The sequence below is a fragment of the Tetrao urogallus genome (assembly GCF_951394365.1).
Source record: "Tetrao urogallus genome assembly, chromosome: 2".
In the NCBI taxonomy this organism is placed as follows: Eukaryota; Metazoa; Chordata; class Aves; order Galliformes; family Phasianidae; genus Tetrao; species Tetrao urogallus.
In genome coordinates, this window is record NC_136814.1 from 429841 (window position 1) to 451893 (window position 22053).

Genomic DNA, 22053 nt, shown 5'->3' on the forward strand with positions numbered 1-22053 from the left:
CTATTGTTTGGCACAAAGGGGAAGCCTGTGGGTTTCTTTTCCTTTCGGTTTTCTGTGGTTTTATCATTTATGCACATTTGAAGTGTAGAGGGAGCCATGTTTTATTATTACTTAGTAAACTTAGTAAGCACCCTTCATTGTTTGTTCATTTTGGAATAATAGCAGTGTTTTCCTCCAAAGTTATGAATTAACTTTGGTGGAAATCTGAAGGAGATTGGTAAGAGAAATGAAAACTTCTTTCTGAAAAAGGATTAGTGAAGTTAGTGTAACATGAATTTTAAGTTGTGACCTGTCTTGTGGATGTTGCATAAGGGTATAAGGGAAACCAGTAGTTTGCTGTGCCTTCTGAGAAGTGAGTGTACCATAATTTTTATGTTAATTGCAACAATGTTAAATGTTTAAAATCAGATCCTTGTTTCCACACACCTTTTCCTTGCTGTTACTGAACATCCAGGATGATGTTCTAAATGAGTACTGAAATATGTTTGCATTGAGAGAACAGATTACTGAAATAAAGCCAGTGTTTGTGATCTGTATTTCCTACTCCTTATCCTTCCAGTGTAATGATTCTTGACATGTAGGTCAGAAAACAGATTGGTAAAGCATGATGCAATCAGTTCATGTAATGTTATGCAGGAGGACTGCTAGAGGACCTCCATGTGTTACACTGCTGCGTTCTCTTCTGCCCCTTTCTGTAGGATCTGATAAGCTCTTCACCTCTAGCAGCTGTCAGGGCAACCTGCTGATGTGTCTTGCTCCAGTATAGCAGCTGAGTTGCTCCTAACCCCATTATATTAAAATAAGCAGAGAGAGAAAACGGCAAGTTGAATTGTTGTACCTGATTTTCATGTTTATAGTGAAATAGGTTCTGGTACAAACTTGAGAGCAGACCAAGTGTTACGTGGTACCAATATATAAAGCGGGAACCGTAGTGTATGGTTATTGTTAAATACATTTTCACAGTAATATAAGCTCTCAAGAATTGCATTTCAGTAGCCATCATTTAGAAGATTCCTAGAAATAGTAATGCTGGAATTAAAATCTGTGAGAAGAATGAGTTGTTTAGCTACTATCTTGAATGTTTCAAAAAATATTTTTAAGTAAGATTTTAGTGTAGATGGACCAATTGTTTTTCATTAAAAAGATAGATCTAGTAATCTTCAGGAATTAAATTTGGAAATAATAAACTGAAAACAAATGACTCTACTAATAACCTGTAGCATTAAGCTCCTAGTAGATAAAGCTGCATCGTGCTGTGGGAAGGATTTGCACTGTTTCTTCTAAAAGGAAGGTGCGAATCTCATCAGGTGTGCTGTAAAGATGCATTAAAGAGAAAGCCACCAGGACAAGTTAGTAAGTCGTTCAGGACAACTGAGCAACTGCTTGGTGATGGTTACTTGTGTTTCCTATACACAGAGGACAGAAAAAAATACTGAAAAGATGTTTTCTTGAAATGTTTTGTACGGTAAATTTTCTTTCACTAAAAGTCTTAATCAGGCTACCTTACTTCTGTAATGAAGCCAGCAAATACAATATAATGCAGTATTACAGAATCACAGAATGGCCAGGGTTGGAAGGGACCTCAACCCCCCTGCCACAGGCAGGGCCACCAACCTCTGAATTTAATACCAGACCAGGCTGCCCAGGGCCCCATCCAACCTGGCCTTGAACACCTCTAGGGATTAGGCATCCATAAGGGATCTGACTAGTTGGCAGTCTTATTTTTCTCCAACTTGCAGCTCTGCAAAATGTTTTCATAGCAACATACATTGCTTGAACAACAGCACTGTTCTGTCTTAAAATATTTTGTGGCATTTTTAGTCAAATATTTTGTTCCACCTTCCTTCCCTTATTTCATATTTTGTGGTATTTGCACATTTGCACCCAATGTAATGTTGGTCTCCTGAAAGAACTAAGAGATGTAGAGAAATCCATGACCTGGAGATTCTGTGGTGAGTTTAAACGCCACCGAAAATCATTCTGATTGAGCGAGACACTATCTTTTAGAAATGAATTGCCTATGATAAAGAACATGTAACATGAAAGAGTGTATTTGTTTTTGTATTATTATTATCTATTATAATATGAAACTTTGTTTGGTTTCACAATGAAAACTGCTTTCATTTATAACAGGAAATTGATAATTAATTCTATGAATGAAGTTTGTAATGTAATGCAAACATCCAGATGACTGAAATGGCTGTAGAAGTTTGAATTAATACAGAGTGGAAATTGTTACAAACAATGAAACAATGATAAAAATCCTTTGCTACTTTTATTCCATAAGGAAATGTATTTCCTTGTGACCCTTCATGCTTGAGTGTGGAAAACAGTACAGATCATGTTATAAATCTGATAGCTTGAATGCAACAATATGTTTGTCAGTCTTGCAATTTTCTGACAAAATATTTAATTTTTGTTTCTAGTCCAAGCATCTTCTAGTCAAACTTTATGTATTTAGTGTACTAGTCTTTTTTTTTTTTTTTTTTTTTTTTTTTTTCTTATTGAGACAGCAAGTAGATTCAGAGTTTTATTCCAAATGTGATCTTTTTTGCAGTGTAAAGATCTGGCATGTTTGACTTGTGTAATAGTTTGGTATTGCTGTTGTATTAGTTACATTATAAAAAGTAAGTCTGAAAATATTATTTTTTGGAGCTGACTCGCATGTGATTTGGCTGATTCCACAAACATTTAAAATAACTGATCATACAGTTTTTCTTTTGCCTAGTCTTTTTTTCTCCTAGCCAGAAGAGGAATGTAGCATTTTCTGCATATATAATTTACCAGAATACTTGTGAAAATTTAGTTCTTAGCCAGAATTTATTGTGTCACTTGCAAAAATTAAACTTTCTTCTGAGAACAAGCATGGAGATGTAAACTGGCATGTCACTTTGAGTGACTGTCACTGTTATCTATTGGGAAGAGCTGTGTGCTGTGCACGCGTTATTTAAATTATATCAGTAGTAGTAACAGCTGCTAACACTGCATCTGTGCTAGATCCCTTACCTGGCACCTAGTTGTCTTTCTGTAACAGGTTTAACAGGCTCAGCATTCCTTTTTGAAATGCAGATGGAACTTGTAAGTTTGCCAGTGTAAGTAGTTTGGTTGGTCCTCTTTTCCTCACAGCAGTGCTAAAAAGCTGTTTCAGGTTTCTTTTCTGCATATATTTTCTTACTGCGTACAGCAGTGTGGTGAACACAGGGATGCAAAGACAGTATTTGAAAAGGTCTGCTTTTTCTTGCTGGTTATAAAACATGGTTTTATTTCATAGGGTATATAAACTCTAAGAAGCAAAAAGTCAACACAAGTAAAGTCATTTTTCATGATTTTGAAGTCTTTTGTAAGGAACAGAATTTCTAATGTGGACTTTTAAAAAAAACAAACAAACCCACAAAACAAGACCAACACATGGCTGAGCAGTAGTTATTCCTACAGGAGAAGCTGCAGAAAATTCACAAATCATACTGCCCTGAGATCTTACACAGAGATCTTTTATTTCCTATTAGACTAGATGAGAAAAATGTTTTTAAAAGTCACAGGAATGTTCTTCACCTAGCCTTGAAAATCAGAAAATTAGCAAGTTGAAATAATTGATATGGAAAAAACAACAAAGCCATTTTCAGAGTGGGGGTTGCATGCGCAAATGTACCAGCAATATTTCATTCTTTAACACTCTTATTAAATGTCATTAATGAAATTTTTATCTATGTATATTTTTACGTTATAGATCAGAATATGGCTACACATCCCTGCTGTCATGCAGCACATTATACCCTTTAGGACTTACGTTATCAGGTAAATGTTCAATTTAAGAATTTGTTCTTGAGGGCATTTTGAATACCTACTTACATGTACTTTCTAATCATTCAAGTTGTTGGTTTTTCTGCATTACTTTATTAAGGTGAGTGATGGTAACATTTAGAGGTAGTTAAGGCAGCTTGTTCCACCTACCTGATTTCAACGTGGATCAGATCAATCTTGAGAATAATATTTTTCATATGACGTTCAGCCCTATGCTGGCACATCAGGATCAATCATCAAACAATTTTCTTAGAACTTTGAAGAAAATTTGCAATGAGGCGATGGAAGTGGAAGAGTAATATGTAGTCACTGAAATTTCAGTACTGCTATATACTGGTCACTGCTAGTTCTTCAGTGTTCTGATCTTGCAGATTGTATTGTCTTAACTATAACAATATAAAAACAATTTAAAAAGATGGGCAACAGAAAATTACACTTAATGAGGCTGAGAAATAGGTTTCATATATTAAAATGTTCTGGCTTTAATTGTAATTAATTTTAGCAGCGTGAAAATTATTTGTTTGGATACAGACCTACCCCATTGTAACATGCTTTCTATCAAAATGATACCAGCGGACAGAAGAGTACTAGCCTGTCAGTCTTGGTACAAGTCACAAACGCAGTCCTGGTATGTGCAGTGGAAGTGGAAGCTCTGATCGGAATTCTTGATCCGCAGTGTTTCCTGTGCAATACAACAAGAAAGAACAGAGCTGAAAAAATTTAAATTACTCTTCTGCTCAAAAGTATTTTTCTTAAGAATTTGAGTTTTATTAGAGTGCCCACCAAGACCACCAACATGGGCCTAAAAACAAAAACAACAGCAACAAGCTAAGGGAGAAAACTAATTTACCAAATATGATAGTGAAATAGGAGATAATACAATATAATATAATTGGAATTGAAGCTAATAAATCAAATAAATGATTGGGAAAGAGAGAGTGACTATCTGAAACCTAAGGGCCCTCCTCTAATGCAAGGTGGTGATGGAGCACACACCGAAGAGTCAAGTGGTAAAAGAAGAGGCAGTCTTGTGACTTGTGAGCAATTTTATCTTTCCCTCTAAACAGAAAACAGAAACGGAGCAGTGAAAGTCTTCTGGGATATGTAGTTCTTTTCTCCTGAGAACCAGGTAGCTGGAAATATCAGCAATCCATGGAACTGAAGGATTAAGTCTTTAACTCCCAGTGCACCACATAATGTTAAGGTGTGGAATACTGATAATAAAAATCATAAACCCATGACATGGTAACAAGTACTACTGAGATGATAGTAAGGGTGATAAAGAAGGTAGGAGATTTTTTTTTTTAAACATTAAAAGGCACATTCTAGGGATGGCGGTTGGTTGTTTTTGTTTTTTTTTTCCACGAAAATGGCTGTTACGAGTGACATGAAGGCAATAAGTAGGGAATGATTTCCAGTTTTTCAAAACAACAGAAAATCCGATAGTCATTAGGTTGCAGGCTTAAATGAAAGGGGACTGGCTTTCCTGCAGTCACAGTTGTGAAACTAACTGCCACATGTTAATGAGAAAGTTAAGAGTACAAAAAGGAGAGAAATGATTTCACAGTAGCACATAGGTTCATCTTTTATTTATGTATGGGATAAATCTTTCATCTGCTTTTAGAAAGTCTATTTTGGGCTGACTAGACCTTGCTCCAATGATACTCTTGTTATGCAAGGCAGTGCAGCAAATTTACAGTTAGTCAGTGTAAGGAATAAAGAAAAGTTTGTGTTAATTGCCAGTGCTAATTAAATATTTCATTATTTGTTAAAATGGCAAAAAACATTAAATGGCTTAGGCCACTCTGTCTTTCCACTTTCAGAAAGAGATTTAACCTATTCTCCAAGTTTCTGAGCAAGTGGTTGGCAATCCTGCCCATAGACAGGAGTTGTAACTAGGTAATCTTTAAGGTCCCTTCCTGACCAAGCAATTCTGTGATTCTAAATTTGAGTAGCTTTAGTCTGGGTGGTGGAAATGTGATCATGTTTGATCTATGATCAGCGCTGTAGGGCTGATAAGTTTTCTAATGTAGATGCAATTTTACTCATAAAGGCGTATGTGGTGCCTTCAGAAGCCACGTGGATGTAGTCCTGGCAGCATGCTCTGGGTGGCCCTTCTTGAACAGGTGTTGGACCAGATGGTCCAACCTCTAACAGTCTGTGATTCTGTGATTTTTTTATGTTTATACTGTGCTTAGGTATTACAATAACCCTGCTACATTGAAAACTCTCAATTTGAGTACTGACTGAAAGTGTTCTTTGCAGCTTAGTATTTCTGTAGCTCTGAAAATGAATTATGGAATCATAGGACGGCCTGGGTTGAAAAAGAGCTCAAAAGATCATCTGGTTTCAACCCCCCTGCTATGTGCAGGGTCACCAATCAGCAGACCAGGCTGCCCAGAGCCACATCCAGCCTGGCCTTGAATGCCTGCAGGGATGGGGCATCCACAGCCTCCTTGGGCAACCTGTTCCAGTGCCTCACCACCGTCTGGGTGAAAAACTTCCTCCTCATATCCAACCTGAACCTCAGTTGAAGACATTCCTCCTTGTCCTGTCACTATCAACCCATGGAAACAGCCGTTCCCCCTCCTCTTTACACACTCCCTTCAAGTACTGGAAGGCCACAATGAGGTCTCCCCGGAGCCGTCTCTTCTCCAAGCTAAACGAGCCCAGTCCCCCCAACCTTTCTCCATAGGAGAGGTGCTCCAGCCCTCTGATCATCTTAGGGACCCATTCCAAGAGCTCCACGTCCTTGCTGTGCTGGGGGCCCCAGGCCTGGGCGCAGCGCTGCAGATGGGGCCTCACAGGAGCCGAGCAGAGGGGGCCGATCACCTCCCTCTCCTGCTGGCCGCCCCTTTTTCATGCAGCCCAGAACACAGCTGGCCTTCTGGGCTGCAGGCGCACACTGCTGCCTCATGGCCAGCTTCTCGTCCACCAGGACCCCCAGGTCCTTCTGCGCAGGGCTGCTCTCAAGGACTTCTTCCCCCACTCTGTATAAACACCTGGGATTGCCCCGGCCCCAGGTGCAGCACCCTGCACTTGGCCTTATTGGACCTCATTAGGATTTCATGGGTCCACTTCTCCAGCCTGTCCAGGTTTGTCTGGATGGCTTCGCTCCCTCTAACGTATCAACTGCACCATTCAACTTGCTGAGGATGCACTTGACTTCATCATCTGTGTCACTGATGAAGATGTTGAAGAGCACTGGTTCCAAGATCAACTCCTGGGGGAGTTCCCATTTGTGACCGGCCTCTGCCCAGACATAGAATCACTGATCGCAGTCCTTCGGCTGCGACCAGCCAGCCAATTCCTAACCCATCAAGCAGTTCACCCTTTAAATCCACACCTCTCCAATTTAGAGAGAAGGATGTGGTGAGGGGCCATGTCAGAGGCTTTGCAAAAGTCCAGGAAGATGACATCCATCGCTCTTCACCCATCCACTGAAGCCATCACTCCATCGCAGAAGGCCACCAGATTGGTCAGGCACAGTGGTGGCTTGGTGCAGCCACACTGTCTTGGATCACCCTTCATCTTGTATGTGCCTAAACATGGTAACCAGGAGGTTCTGCTCCATGATCTTCCCAGGCACAGAGGTGGGGCTCACAGGCCTGTAGTTACCCGGGTCTTCCTTTCTTAAAAATGGGAGTAATATTCCCTTTTTCCAGTGGCTGGGCATGATTTTTCAAATTGATGGAGAGCGGCTCGGTGACCACATCAGCCATCTCTTTCAGAACCCTAGCATGGATATCTGGCCCCATGAAACATATGCGGTAGTTCCAGTTATGAAAGCGGGAATTTTAAAAATGTTATCTCAGTACTATGAATTAAAAAACGTGGTGCAGTTGATGCAAGCTAGGGCTAGATACAGTAAATGAGCTAAGAGAGTCCTGAGGATATTGTTGTTCTGTGAGCTTTGTGTATAAGTATATACCGATACTGTTGCATTATGATAAAAAAGATCTGTTGTATTAACTAGATCAGCATAATTGCTTCAAACTTTTGAGTGTAAGCAGAATTTTCAGTGAAAGCCCTGCTAGTGACATCTAGTGAGGCCACAAGTGCACCCTTCTTTCTGTATAAAAAGACTGTGTTCTTTCCTGCCTATTTCGACAGTCACACATTATCTGTCTGTTGTAGTTTAACCTGGCAGCACCACACAGTCATTCACTCTCTGTTCTTTCCAGTGTGATGGGAGAGAACTGGGGGGGGCGGGGGGGGGGAAGAAAAAGGATGATTTGTGGGTTGAGAGAAAAGCTATTTAATATGGTAGGAAAGGAAGAGAGAAATAACAGGTATGATAATTATGTGTATTTACAAAACATGTGAAGCACAACACAATTACTCACCACTTGCTGACCAGTGCCCAGCCAGTCCCTGAGCAGCAGCTGCCGCCCCAGCCAGATCATGTCAATGTTATCTTTTTTTCACATGATATCACATGATATGACATGAAATATTCTTTTGGCCTGTTTAGGCCAGCTGTCCAGATCTCCCAGCTCCTTGGACATCCTCAGCCCCCTCTGGCAGGACAGTACAAGGAAATGAAATGTCCTTTGCTCTCTGTACAGCACTGCTCAGCAACATCTAAAGCATCAGTGTACTGTCAATACTGTTTTTCTCCCAGAGTTGAGACGTAGTATCAAACCAGACAGGATGAGGGGAAAAAAAACAACTGTCCTAGCTGAAACCAGGAAACTTACGCAATTTTTTTCATTCTACATATAATTTCTTTTAAGATCTTTGGTCTTTCGGATTTCTTGTCTAAAATATGACAGTGCATATTATGATTGAAGAACTTTGGGAACAAGGGCTGATTATAGTTTGCATATAAAAATGTGGAGGTAAAAATTGGTCAAAAGTTGCTGAGAGTTGAAATGATTACATTTTGTACCATGGACCAGTTAATTTATTTTGTCAGAGTGCAGCTTCTGTCACCTGTCTGTAGATTTGATGTAGTTTACTGGCTCTGGTTTGCTGCTGAACTCTTTCAAGTGAGTTGTGCCTTTTCATTGTCAGTTTTGTTTAGAAATCATAGCACAGAAGCATACCATTATCTGACTTCCACTGCTCCGTGTAAGAAGTAAATTTCATAATTAATAAGGACCCTCAGTGGTCCTTATCTTGTCTTTCTTTAACTTAGCCGTGATTTCTGTTATGGATGTAGTCTCTGATCATTTGCACTAGAGCATCTTTTCTGTGTTTAACAATGTTAAGTATCACTGGAGTGTGTTTATTTTAAGGCCTCTACACAAGAGCTACGAGAAAGGACCTCAGTCTAAGAAAGAAGGCCTGTAGGTTTTTTGTTGTTGTTTTTTAAATTTACTGATGTTTATACAGCAGTGCGAAAGAATAGTGTGCAAGTGTAATTAAGTGCAGTTTAATATCTCTTTTGCATTTTATAATATTCTCTTATATTTGTCACGTCTTCCCAGCATGGGTCCAGATTCAAGACTGTCAAACGTATTTATACTATATTTTTGTGTATTTAAATCTAGTTTGGATGGAGTTGAAATACTGAAGGCTTCTAATCTGCCTCTCCAAAGAACTGCATGAGATTTGTGCCATTCTACATAAATCTGTTTCTTCTGAAAATAAATTTGAAGAGGTTTAAAATAAGAAATGTATTTATTTTTTATAATATTTTATCTAATTCCATAGTGGTTTTTTCGTTGTTGTCAACTTTTGATAGACTATTGATAATGGTATTTTAAGGCTTAGTACTCTTAGGGCTGTTGGAAATACATACTTGCTATAATCCAGATGTATTTCAGGAGTGTTCTAGTTTGAATCACACTCTTTTTTCTATTCTTCCTTTTGTAATTTATTCTAGGTATTTATGTAAACTATCAGACCAGGAGTTACGACAGAGTGCAGCCCGGAACATGGCAGATTTAATGTGGAGCACAGTTAAAGAGCCACTGGATACTGCTTTGTGCTTTGATAAAGAAAGTCTTGATCTTGCGTTTAAATACTTTATGTCTCCAACTCTAACAATGAGATTGGCTGGGCTGAGTCAAATAACAGTAAGAAATCTTTTAAAAATATAATAATTTTTAGAAGAAAATGTCTTTTTGTGCCTTACATATTTCTGACTTGTTTTTCAGTTGGTTTTTTTTTTTTTTTTTAATGTGTAAAAACAGCAGAATCCTAATCTATGCAATATTAGGAAATTATAGTCGTGGTTGTGAATGGTTCACTGAGAGATATGAGTGTAACGTATTCCCTGAACAATTTACCATCCTAAACACGACTGTGTTTTAAATATGTTTTGTGTCAGCTGTGTGAAATTAAATCCCTTGACATGGTTATATTTGTTGCTTACCACAAAGCAATGTTTTGATTTTCACCTTCACACTGTTTTGATTACTGTAATTGGCTGCTTCTCTGTATCATATGTACCGTTTTCCTGTTTGTTTTGTATAGTCTCTTTCTCATGAGAGTGCATTTCTGCATCAATTAACAGAAACTGAATTGAGAAGATCAATATATACAGCAAAAAATATAAGTACATTTAAAACAAAAATCCTCAGTTTTGTCTTTCCCATGGAAATGTTGTGCACATCACTAGTCAGTGTACGTTGTGCATCCTTTGTCAGTCATTGTTTCCAACATATGCATTCAAGTCATACTGGGACAGAAGTGAATGTTACTAATCTGAGTCTTTTCAGTTTTTGGGTTTGTTTGACAATCTTAAATATAAGATTTATAGGACTTATTGTCATGTTCGCCTTAATACAAAAAACAATGAATAGAGACAAAATATTATAGAATGGTTGAATGATTTGCAGTCTTCTCTGGACACATTTAACTTCTCCTCTAGTAGATTACAAAGTATCACTCAATTATTCTGTTCGTCACTGAGTGTCAGTAAATACAAGACAGGTTTACGTAGATTTCATTTTACTTTTCGCTGTAGTTATACGTAGAATTATTTACAGTTGCATTTTTGACCAATTTAAATATTTAAAATAACAATGTTAATTTAAAATTTAAAAAAACCTGTGTTTTCCATTAAAATATATGTATTTTTGTTTAAAAACACCAATAATTAATTTGTGTTGACACATGACCTCCTACATTTAGAAAAATATGTAAATTATATCCATGCAGTATTAAATGCTATTGTAAGAGATTCTGTACTTTTTGTACCGAAATCCATTGTCATTTAGTTTTGCACTTATATAATGGAAAACATCAGACAGTTAACTCAATAGAGATGCTAAAGCAAACTACAGAGAAATTTAACCTTTAGAAGAAATAATGATAGTGTGTATTTGTTACTGTTTATATGCATAGATAATTTTTGACTTTGCATAAATGCTATTCATAGTATGCATGATGCTTGAATTCTGATTTTCTGTCCTCATTAGTATAAAGTGAATTTTCAGATTTGTTTTGTATAGTGCAAAAACTTGGGAGGATTGTGAAGTCCTAGGCTGGAAATACAGCGTCTGTTTTTGTTTGGATTTTTCATTGCCATTTACATTAATGTTTGTAGAGTTACAGATCTCTTAACATACCTCGTAGATATATTTAAAAATATGGTCATTGCTTGGATGTAGAAGGAATTTCCCTCTGCCACACTTTTTGAAATTTTATTTTATTCTGTATTGAATTGGAAAATGTAATTTCTAGTATCTCTGGTTTAAGTGTAAATTTCCAGTGTTTGAGTTACATTGTGTTTTTATTACCGTAGCACTTCAGTTTTGAGCGGTTGATTTTGTCAGCTATTTTGTGCATACCCATATGCAAAACGAATGCATGAGTTTAATCTTTATGCATTTTGTTCTTTTAGGGGAATGTTAAATTGTGTCTCTTTAAATAGTTACGCTTTGACATATTGCATTCAATGGTTGTTGAGTGACAAAGTGAGATTTTTAGCAACAGATATTATCAAAAGCAACATTTTGCAGTATTTTTCGACTATAGCAAATAGGTTTCAGCATGTGAAAAAAAAACAACCCTGTTATGTTGTTTTTTAATAAATTATTGAGTCTTTTTTATATAAATAGTCTATAAAACTACTTGGAACTCAGAGACAAGTCATTATTCTTTTTCATTCAAATCATGGGGAATTTTCTTTTTTGGTTCTATTTTTAAAGATCTCATGGAAGAATCTTTGGAGGCATCTAACACTTTTTCTTGACTTTTGAGCTTTGGTTCATTTAGTTTATTTGCTTTGCCAGGAGCAGTTTTAATTGCCAGATCTGTGAAATTTGAGCCAAAATTTACAGGAAGTTTGACTGCAAACAAGGGTCTGTTTGCAAAAATATCATGAAACCACTTAGTGTTTTCACACAATCTTGTCTTTTACTGATATGCTCTCTTGACTACTTTTATGAAGTTTTCTTTTCTACTCATGACTTTGGTGGCTAGAATTTGTCAAAGTAATTTCATTGAATTATTCTACCCAACCAGTGCAATTTCAGCCTTCCATTTTGTATTCAAGACTTTAGAATAAAGAAAACTGCAAAATATTTTCCATTCTTCAACTTTTATTTGTCTAAAACTGAGGATTTGGTCTTGGTCTATTTGATCTGACATGACCAGTCCTAAAATTAAACCTTTCAGTTCCATGGAAACTCTTGAGACTCGCAGAATACGTGCTGTATGGCGTACGGGGATTGTATCTGCTTACCACCAAATACAGACTTACCTCTCTTGAGGAGTAGTGTATACATAATGTGTCATATCATCTGACTTAAGTTCTTATTTACAAAACAAGGTTGGAGATAGACACTTGCAGGTTAATTTTAGCAAAGACGAAGCTTGAGTGGTTGAATATCAAACTGGAAATAGCTACAGAAAACCAAGATACACCAGAAGTTTTTACTTTGTCCCACTTTAGTTTCATTTCCCCGTCATTCAGTTCCTAAGTTCCCTTTTCTGTGTCTGCTATTATATCACAGATAGGATTCTTTTCTTTTTTTATTTCCAAATCCTTCTAGTTAGTTAGAAATTAACTTAAATATGTAGGAATAAATATTCATAACTTATCTGGGCATTCTTTTTTTTTTTTCCAGGTTTTTAGTGAAGATAGCAATGTAGCATTATAGGATTTTCCCAGGAAAAAATAAAAATCAGTACAGAAATTAGACAGTGCACATTTATTTCTTCCTGCATTGGTTCCTGTGTAGAAAGTTTAATTTCCCTTGATGACTGGACCATGACACATGAGTAGCTAGGGAGATTGCTTTCCATTCTTAGCTTTCTTTGTTTTCCTTCTGTTGTACTCAGTAACCAGAACATCTTTATTAGATGGATTGAGTGTCTGGGCAGAGGTGTCTTCAGTTTCTTGAAGTCTTTCATATATATCATAAAAAATTGAAAAATGTTATTGTCTTTGACATTTAACGATAACATATCATGAAGTGAAAACTTTTTTACCAGGTGAGTGAGAACAAGGTGGTGCATCACTTTCCCATATGTACTTTGTATTGCACTGTTATGTCAAAAATCTAAGTCTTTAGTTGTTGAAATCATATGAACCTGCAGATATAATAAATGTCATCTTTTGACAAAATTCCTTTGGAGAAGGATTGAATCAACATGTGACCATAGATTTAAAATTGGTAATAGTCATACTTTGATACTCTCACTTTCTGATCAATTTGAAAACGTATTCAGAAACTCCAGTTACCTTTCACTTTATTTGACCCAGTTCTAATCAGTCAACTTGTTTGTTAAGTTCTGTTCCGTGTTTCACTGGAAAAAAAAAACACAACATATCCTGTGTTTCGTTGAAAATTACTATTAATAACTTATTTGTTAATCGTTGCATAATCTAGCTTGCATGTCTCACTAATTTTTACTCATACTCAATTTTGTTTCTTAAAAAACACCTTTTTTCCCTCTTAAAATTTTTGGGATTAGGTATAAATATTTGTGTACAGTTTGAAGGAGATTAACTGTCAACAGAATTATGGAGGGCATGAACTTGAGTTCTTGCAAGGAAGAAAAGAATAACCCTTTTGATGAAGTGAAGCGACAAGTTTGATCGGAATTTCAAAAATTCCACTGCAATGCCTTTTTTTTTAAATGACAAATCAACAAATAAGATTTATTACATAACTTTAAATGTTGAAAATATGTTCATGTAAATAATTGGTCACAGAGCCACCTGTGTTTCTGGAAGGTTGAAGCTGAGGGAAAGAGAAAGCTCATGGGAATTTTATTCTTTTCATTTGAAATGAGTATTTTTTATTAAAAGTCCTTAACTTACAAACACAGAGGAAAACCAGTATGATTTCATCCAATAATGTCAAGTTGTACAATAGATAATTAAAGCTATCTCATTATTTTCCTTGAGAGCACTTCTCCCGAGGAATTTCTTATGGAAAGCCTTTCTAAATACTAGAGAAATTCCAAATGTTTAAAGATGCATAAAAAAATTGTTTAGTCTGTATAATTGACAGCCTTGGGATTTGCAGTTTGTAGTTTCTGCAAAATGTACTTGTCAAATCTGTGTGTAGTTTTTATTTTAAAATTCCAATTCTGCTAGTGTACTGTCATCCTCCTCTATCATAACATTCAGGTATTGAAATGATTCACTTTTCTCATGCAGCACTTAACTAAGTTTTAGATCATGGTAGTGGGCTTATGCTTCTGAAGACAGCTTTATCTTCTTATAGATGGCAATAATGCAAGCTATTCTGCACCAAGTTATTCCAATCTCCTTAAATTAACAATAGGAGAAGGTTGAAATAACTCGATAGTGAAATGAGGCAGTTCTGTCAATAAGTTTATTTGTAGTTTCAGAGCATGGAGTTAATACACTTTTGTAACAAATAAAATTGCTTTCCTGTAAATAGAGTAAGGCATTACAATTTGAGAACAAACTAACTAAACCCACTATCAAATATAGCTTTTCAGAATTCTTGGCTTTTGAGGGTATTAACAATAAATTTTAGCAACCTGAACAAAATTAAGATTAGTATACAATCAGAAAAGGTTTTGGTTCATGGACATATTTACTGAGATGTTTTATAAATGTGAGAAAGAACATGAGAGACGTGATCCTTTAACAGGTTGATTTCTTTAAGACATCTTGTTAAAAATTAAAAAAAGCCTCCACTATTTTTATGAATATTGAAATTTTAACTCACTTTGTAGACTTTTTTTTTTGCCGCATTACCAATAATGAGGTCTTTACTGTTGTAGTAAGTTCCGTAATGATACAGAAACTCATCCTGAAGCCTCTGTTAAGAGTGTGTGTTTCATTACTCATGAAGAGCTGTGTGCAACGATACTACCAGATGCCTTCATTTGATTTCTGTTGAGCACAGTTTTCTAACACTGTTTAACTGGTTTAGTAAAAGAATTGCTGATTTAAAAGAATGAATAAATAAGTAAGACAAATCCTGCTTGCCTGCTAGAGCACGTGTTTAAATTTTTGAGTTTACTTAAAATCACTGCAAGGACTATAAAGATGTTGTCTTTTCTGTTACTAATATTATTTATAAATATAGCAGAACTACTTTACAACATATTTAGATAACATTTTATTTTCTTCTTCCTTTTTCTAACTATAGAATCAACTTCATACCTTCAATGATGTCTGTAATAATGAGTCATTAGTTTCAGACACAGAAACGTAAGTAGGAATATTACATACTTTAAGTGCTCTGTATGATTGCAGTTCTGTATTGTTGTATATTTAAAACATTGGGAATCTGATCATCTGAGCTGTTTGTGAGAAATATTTTTATCGGGGTGTAATAAATGTTTTTAAATGGTTATTTCTGAAGTATTACTAAATGTTTGTGGATTTTTTTACTGTTTTTTTGAAGGAGATAAGGTAACCTTTAGGAAAATGTAGATTATGAAATAATAAATTCCTGTAACAGCTATGAAGTATAAATATGAACTAGCTAACTCACATCCAAGTAATATTTTTGCTGTCATTTCATTGCTTCTAATACTGTAGTTAACTAAAACTTGTTTTTCTGTCACTGGCACCCATTCTTGTTACTAGTTTTCCAAATTTTGTGAGAAAGTGCTTTTAGAACAGGTTTTTGTTGCTTGTTTTTTCTTTTTTTTTGTTCCAAAATCCCTTTCAGGTGAGTGTAACAATTTTAAACACGACTCTTATAAATCTTTGTGAAGTTTAATGCGTGGGATTGTATTCCATTAAGGAAATGTATTATGTTTGGACAGCTTTAAACTTAACATTAGAACTGTTTATGATTTAGACAAAATTTTGTATTTAGGTGGCTGAAATAAGCATTCTTTTGAATTCCTAGACAAATTCTCCAAAAAGTAGGATTTTACTTAAAATACGTACTTTCCTCATATCTTAGGGATTGTATCCACATGTTTATCTTGTTTCACTAGATGCACACAACCTCCAGTATCTTTTCCATGTTAGCAGTGTGTATGACAGCAGCAGTTGGCTTCCTTTTTTTATGTAGTTAGTTGGTTTTCTTTAACACTTGCTTATTTAGCTCTAGCAGCAGTCCTATTGCAGTTTTTGATTGCAATGTTGTAAAGTTCATGTGAATAGCAACTTAAATGCTTTGTGGAATTCGTGTTAATAAGTTGATACTCTAAAAAGAATGAGAATCTATGATATTTTTGCTTCCAGAAAAATGTGGAAATACCTTGAGAATACAAACCGAAGACTGCTTGCAGTCTTTTTGTTCAAGTCATTCATCATTAAATGAATAGGTGGACATGAGTCTGTTTATTGGAACATGACATCCATTTATTTAAAAGTGAATTTTGATACATAGTATCAGGGAAAAAAAAAAATAGAATTACCTTCGAGTGTGATGTAAATATCTCACTATAATCTGGTGAAACCTGAACGCAATTTCACTAAGCAAATGTACATTTCTCAATATTTGCAGTATTCTAATAAATTATTTGTGCCCTAGCAGGTGTGGTTTTTTTCCAAAGCCTTTCGTTCGATATCAGTAGAAGCAAATACTGCAGGAATAAAACTAGCTTTTAGGTTATGCAGTAGAAAGATTTTAAGTGAGGTGGCTTGGTTGTCTGGGGTGTTTTCAGTCTTGTACTGCCAGTTCATGGTGTATTGTTACTCTGGGACGGGCAAACATGTTTTATCCATTCTTTCTCCTCCTTGCTTCATGCTATGAATCTGAAACTGAGGTGTTTCTTGGTTTATTTTGTGAAATACATTGTGAGTGAATTGTTTAACAAGTAGTAACAAATGGAGGAGCACTAAAAAGAGGGTGTTAAATTTCCCTGAAGAAGAGCAGATGTACTGTGGAAAACGGTCAGTTATCTTAAAGCTAAAGGAAATTGTCAAGTTCTCCTCTGGGATATTACTTTCTTGGCAAGGGCATCTGTAAGCATGTCATTTGAAAGGAATGCATTGTTAACAGAATAGCTTTTTTTCCCATGTTTGTAGTATGTGATTTTTTTTCTAATCTGAATTCCAGTCATTCTGATATTTTACCTGACAAATTGGGTACAAATCAATACCAAGTGTTGCTACTTGTATTCACATTTTGGAATCACGTATCCTATTATTTTGCAGGCCAAATAATCACAAAAGTTTGACACAGAAGGATGGGGAAAAATGTCTTTCTTCTGCAGTTCTTTCAGTACAAAGCTTCTCTCTCACTAGACTTAATTCATGAGAAATTTTTGGATCAAAAAGCACTTGTGGAATTGACAGCAAAAGGAAAGCACTTCAATCCTATTTTTTTTCCTTGGTCAGAGGAGAAGTCTTATTTATTTGTACCTTTGTAGCCTCTGCAGATTTATCAAAGAAAGATGTTTTCCATTATTTGTGGTCTTCCCACTTATGTGTTTTGACTTTTTCAGATGCATTTGGAACTGTCAACCTTTGCAGTTTCTGCTTCTATATCTTTATAAGGTGGGTTTGCGGGAGGTATCTTTTTTTTTTTTTTTTTTTTTTTTTTTCCTTTTAAGAGCTACAAGGTAGTTCTAGCTCTTCCTCCTGTATGGAAGTATCAGATTTTTTTTGCAAATATTTTGCAACAGTACCTTCCCGCCTTTATCTGCATGGATTGCAGATTTTTCTGTAAGACAAGCTGAAGTATTTTTTTGCCTAGGGAGAATGTTGGATTTCACAGCTTTCACTGGGAAGCAGCAGAAAACGAAGGGAAATCTGTTCTCTAGCTATAGATATTTGCATGTCTTTTTACATTCAGTATACTTGACTTGTCTTCTGCAGGGTTGAGGGTTCATGCTGATTGATACTGTCCAGCTGCGTGCTGTGTCTTGCTGACTCAACTTTATCCATCAGAATGATACCTGTAATTTTGGTGTTCCTGGTTTTTAAGATAGAATCTAATTTTTTGGTATCAAAATAATAAAATAATACCAATATCTAAGGCACTATCTAAGATATTGAGGAATATGGGTTTTGAGGAATGTGAAATTTACCAGAGGTAAAGCAATGAGATTGAATAAAAGAGTCTTCTTGGTTTTGAATAGTAATATGTAAAACCATTTGACTGATGTCACTTTCTGAAAACTGGTCATTTTCTTAATGGAGAGAATGATTTTTTTCCTATATGGACTGTAAGAGGAGAAAGTATTCTTCTTTTCCTTAATGAGGAACTGTTGGTTTGTGAAAACAGCAATATCAGCACTTGGCAGGCCAGGAATTTGAGTTTTGGAGTTCAGGCGGAAGCTGAGATGACTTTCCTCCTCATTTTAGAACCTGACTGACCTCACTAAAAATTCACATCACCTGTCAACATAGGGATCTAAATTGTTTCTTCTTTCTCTTCTCTCTTAAGCAGATATTAAGCTGCAAGTTTTGTGTTGGTTTTTTCCTTCACTACTGTTTTGTTAGTTTGTTGAATACATTCTTGTATTTTGCCTTGGCTCACCAAATGAGTTTATAGCAACTTGATTTTAAAAGCCACTTCCCCCTCTCTCTATTTCCACATTCATATGGATCTTCCCAGGTTTTCTCCAAAAACAGAATACTGTAGTTACTCACTCAGCTCTCTAGTATTTCTTTCTAGTGGCACACATTGTAGTTCAACTGTGTTATACTTCTGGTGCTTGTCAAATAGGGAGATGTATGCTGATTAAAATAAAAAAAAAAAACAACAAAAGAACTTGAATGTTTGTTGGGAAAGTGGCTACTATGTGCTGTTCACATTTCTGACCCTAAATAGTTAAGATCAACTCTTCCTGTTTGTGATTATTTTCATAGGCTATATTTCAGTGATCTAGTCAAAAAATGTTAGTGTTCGTTCTTTGCAAGCTGCTTGTTTTTGCTATGGTTTTTTTTTTTTTTTTTTTTTTTTTTTTTTTTTTTTTTTTTTTTTGGTTGAGTTTTTGAATTACGTTTTTTTCAGAAACATTGCTGGATTTTATCTGGTACTGAGCTGATGTGTTTCTGTAGCTGCATGGTGGATTGTAATGGAATAGACTGGTTGGGTAAATAAGATTTTGTTTTGGGGGGTTACTTTGGTGTGGGATGGGTTCCTGAATCTGGATGTTCCTGTGGTTATCAAGTATCCCACCTCAGCCTTAGCTTAAAATCTTTCTAGGATTTTAACACAGTCTTCCTTTAGGAAGGCATTCTTTAAGAGCTACCAGGAAACGTATACACAGTAGTTACCTTCTGGATTTATTCACAGCAATGAATGAAATACTCACCTTTTGTAAATGCAGTTCAGAAACATCAGGTTTTATCAGAAACAGACACTTCTGCTCTTTTTTCCAGTCTTGTGGAATATAGACAAATCAGTGTTAAAAGTGGTTGAGTTTAATTTCTTGGAACTGGAACATCTGTTTTCAAAAGACATTAATTGATTGTGAATTCTATTAAAAGTTTAGGGAGAAATTAATGAAGCCCAGAGGTTGTCTAGCCCAATATTTTGTGTAGACTTCCAGCCAGAGAGAGATTTAGAGACAATTAAACTAGCATGTCTGCTCCCCTCACTTCATTTTCTCCTTTTGCCTTTACTAAATCTACCACAGAGAGCTGATACATGTTATTTCAAAGGTGAATGTTCTCAAATCTTAAGTGTCGAGGGCTTAAATATGTTGTTTGTAGAACAGTTCTTTGTACAGCTGCTTTCATATTAGAGGGAAGAGCATACCTCTATGGATTATCTGACATATAGTGGTATCACATACTAGTAATCATATAATAATTTGCAAATCATTCTGTGAAAGAGTACTTCTTTCTTTTGAAGAATACAGACTATATATACAGGAATGTTAATATAGCTGTAAATCAAAATGAAATCTGTGAAAATACTGAAGATCATACTTAATAGGTTTGTTGTAAAAAGTTGTTCAAGATTGCTCTGCTTTTTTGTTTGTGTGAGGTTCTGAAATTGCTTGTGAGTTAAGGTGATTCAGTCTGTTTTCAAGTGTGAAGAAACATTCAAGGAAAACCACTAGGCAAAAAAATCTTATCTTTGAGAATACATGTATTAAAAAAGGGCATTCCTTCAGAGGAGTAATCCATTATTTCTCAGAAGAAAACTTGCAGACTAGTGATGAATAGTTGTTATACTTCTTTAATAAGACGGCGTAGGAGCCAACTCAGGAAAGAGTTCTCTCTCTTTTCTTTGAGGTAGCCAGAATACAACGTATAACTCTGAGTACAGCATCTAATGGCTGTTGTGTCATACTGAGCACTGTGTCTTGTGTCCTTCCGGATTAGCAGTAACAGTGAATCTGGCAGTGTTTACCTGGGGTTTGTTGTCACCGATACAGATCCAACAATCCAGATCCCAGAAGAAACTAAGTGGTGCTGGAAGAAAATTACTTCAATTGACTTATAACTCTGGTGTTAACTCTGAAGTGTTTTTCAGACATGTTATGTTTCTTCAAATTTCATAGTCAGAAATGTCTCCATTCAGATCTCCTGCACCCAGTGGGTGTATGTTCAGTTGTGTCACCAGGTTTGTCTACCTTTTATATGAGAAGAATGAAAACTAATGCTTTTTGGCTGTGTCATGTAGCAGGATTCTTTCAACCACAGTAGGACAAAAGCAGTACAAAGCAGTAAGAGTTAAGTAGGAAGCAAACTGACTGTAAAGGAGGGAGTGACATTCAGTGTTCAAGAATGTGGGGCTGGGAAACTGTAATGTAAGACAGATGGTGATTTTTGATTTTGAATTCCATCTCTGCTCCTTATGAGTGTGTATACACTGTAGGTTTATTACTTCCCAGAATACTTACATTGTAGTCCTTATGTTGGTTGGCTCTTCATCAGTAACAAATTCATTTATTTTGCTACCATGCAGTTTGCATATGAAACAAGAGTAAAGACCATTTTTCTCACATAAGAAATTAAACTGATTGCTCACATTTCACAAGTAAATCTGTGAGAACTCTGTTTTCTATTATTCTGGTCTTGAGGCTAATGCCAAGACTAGTGATCTAATGGCATGAAAAGTCACAGGGCTACAAGCTCTTGAGCTGTATGGACAGTGCCACTTTACTCACTTCTGCTTGTCAACATGGAGGCAGATGGATAAGAGTGTTGTTCAGAGCCATTTTGGTCTTCAAGGGATACTGGTATATATCATCAATCGAATAACAGCTTCAGCTGTAAAATCTGTAAGATCCCACATGAGAACGTTTCTTCATATTTTGTTACAAACCGATTTCTGAATGCATATGTAAAATGCATACTCTGAAGTTTGGCTTGGGATTGGTGTCTGAAGTTTTATGAGTAGTGGTTAATTTTATTTTTTTATTTATTTAATGAGGCTGTTGGAAGTTAAATAAAAACAAAATAGACCCAATATACCTTTTTTAAGCTCTTTTCTGAGCAAATACTCTACCTCTACATTGGTTTATTAGCAAGTCACAAATGATAGCATTGTTAAATTGTCAGATCTTGCAAACCAGTTAGTTCATAACTGTCTGGGGGACCTTACTTTTTTCAAATCATATTTCAAAGAACTTTAGAATGGAATGAGGCAGTGTAGGAATTCATCTGTAGCAATCAGACAGTTCAGAACAACCGTGGAATTGGCAGTATGCTGCAAAAAGTGAATTTGATTTTCAATTGCCTGCAAGGAAATCCTTTTTTACCTAAAAAAACAATTTTATTGTAGTTCTAAGACTGACAATCTTTGTAATCCACAATAATAGTGGCTGTATTTGCAGCACAGGTAATAGTGGTAAAAGATAATTATTCCTGTACTCCTCTGAGAAACCCATTCTCTCCCCTTCTCTCTTGTTTGTGTGACAAAGCGCTTTTATTTCAGCATCATTTAAACTAGGGACTGTACTTTAAGTACTGAAATGTGTTCTAATTGCCAAAATCTGGAATAA

The 22053-nt window shown here is 35.9% G+C and overlaps 1 protein-coding gene across 1 annotated transcript in view; it reads left to right on the forward strand.

Moving 5' to 3' along the window:
• The window catches only part of USP34 (ubiquitin specific peptidase 34), a gene marked incomplete at both ends in the record, with an annotated part of 130531 nt that overhangs the window by 28559 nt on the left and 79919 nt on the right, over positions 1-22053 (forward strand). Inside the window, 3 exons of the mRNA XM_079532559.1 lie at positions 3728-3795; positions 9632-9824; positions 15333-15394. Of these exons, the coding sequence (XP_079388685.1) occupies positions 3728-3795; positions 9632-9824; positions 15333-15394 (323 nt within the window). The remainder of the gene's footprint in view (positions 1-3727; positions 3796-9631; positions 9825-15332; positions 15395-22053) is intronic.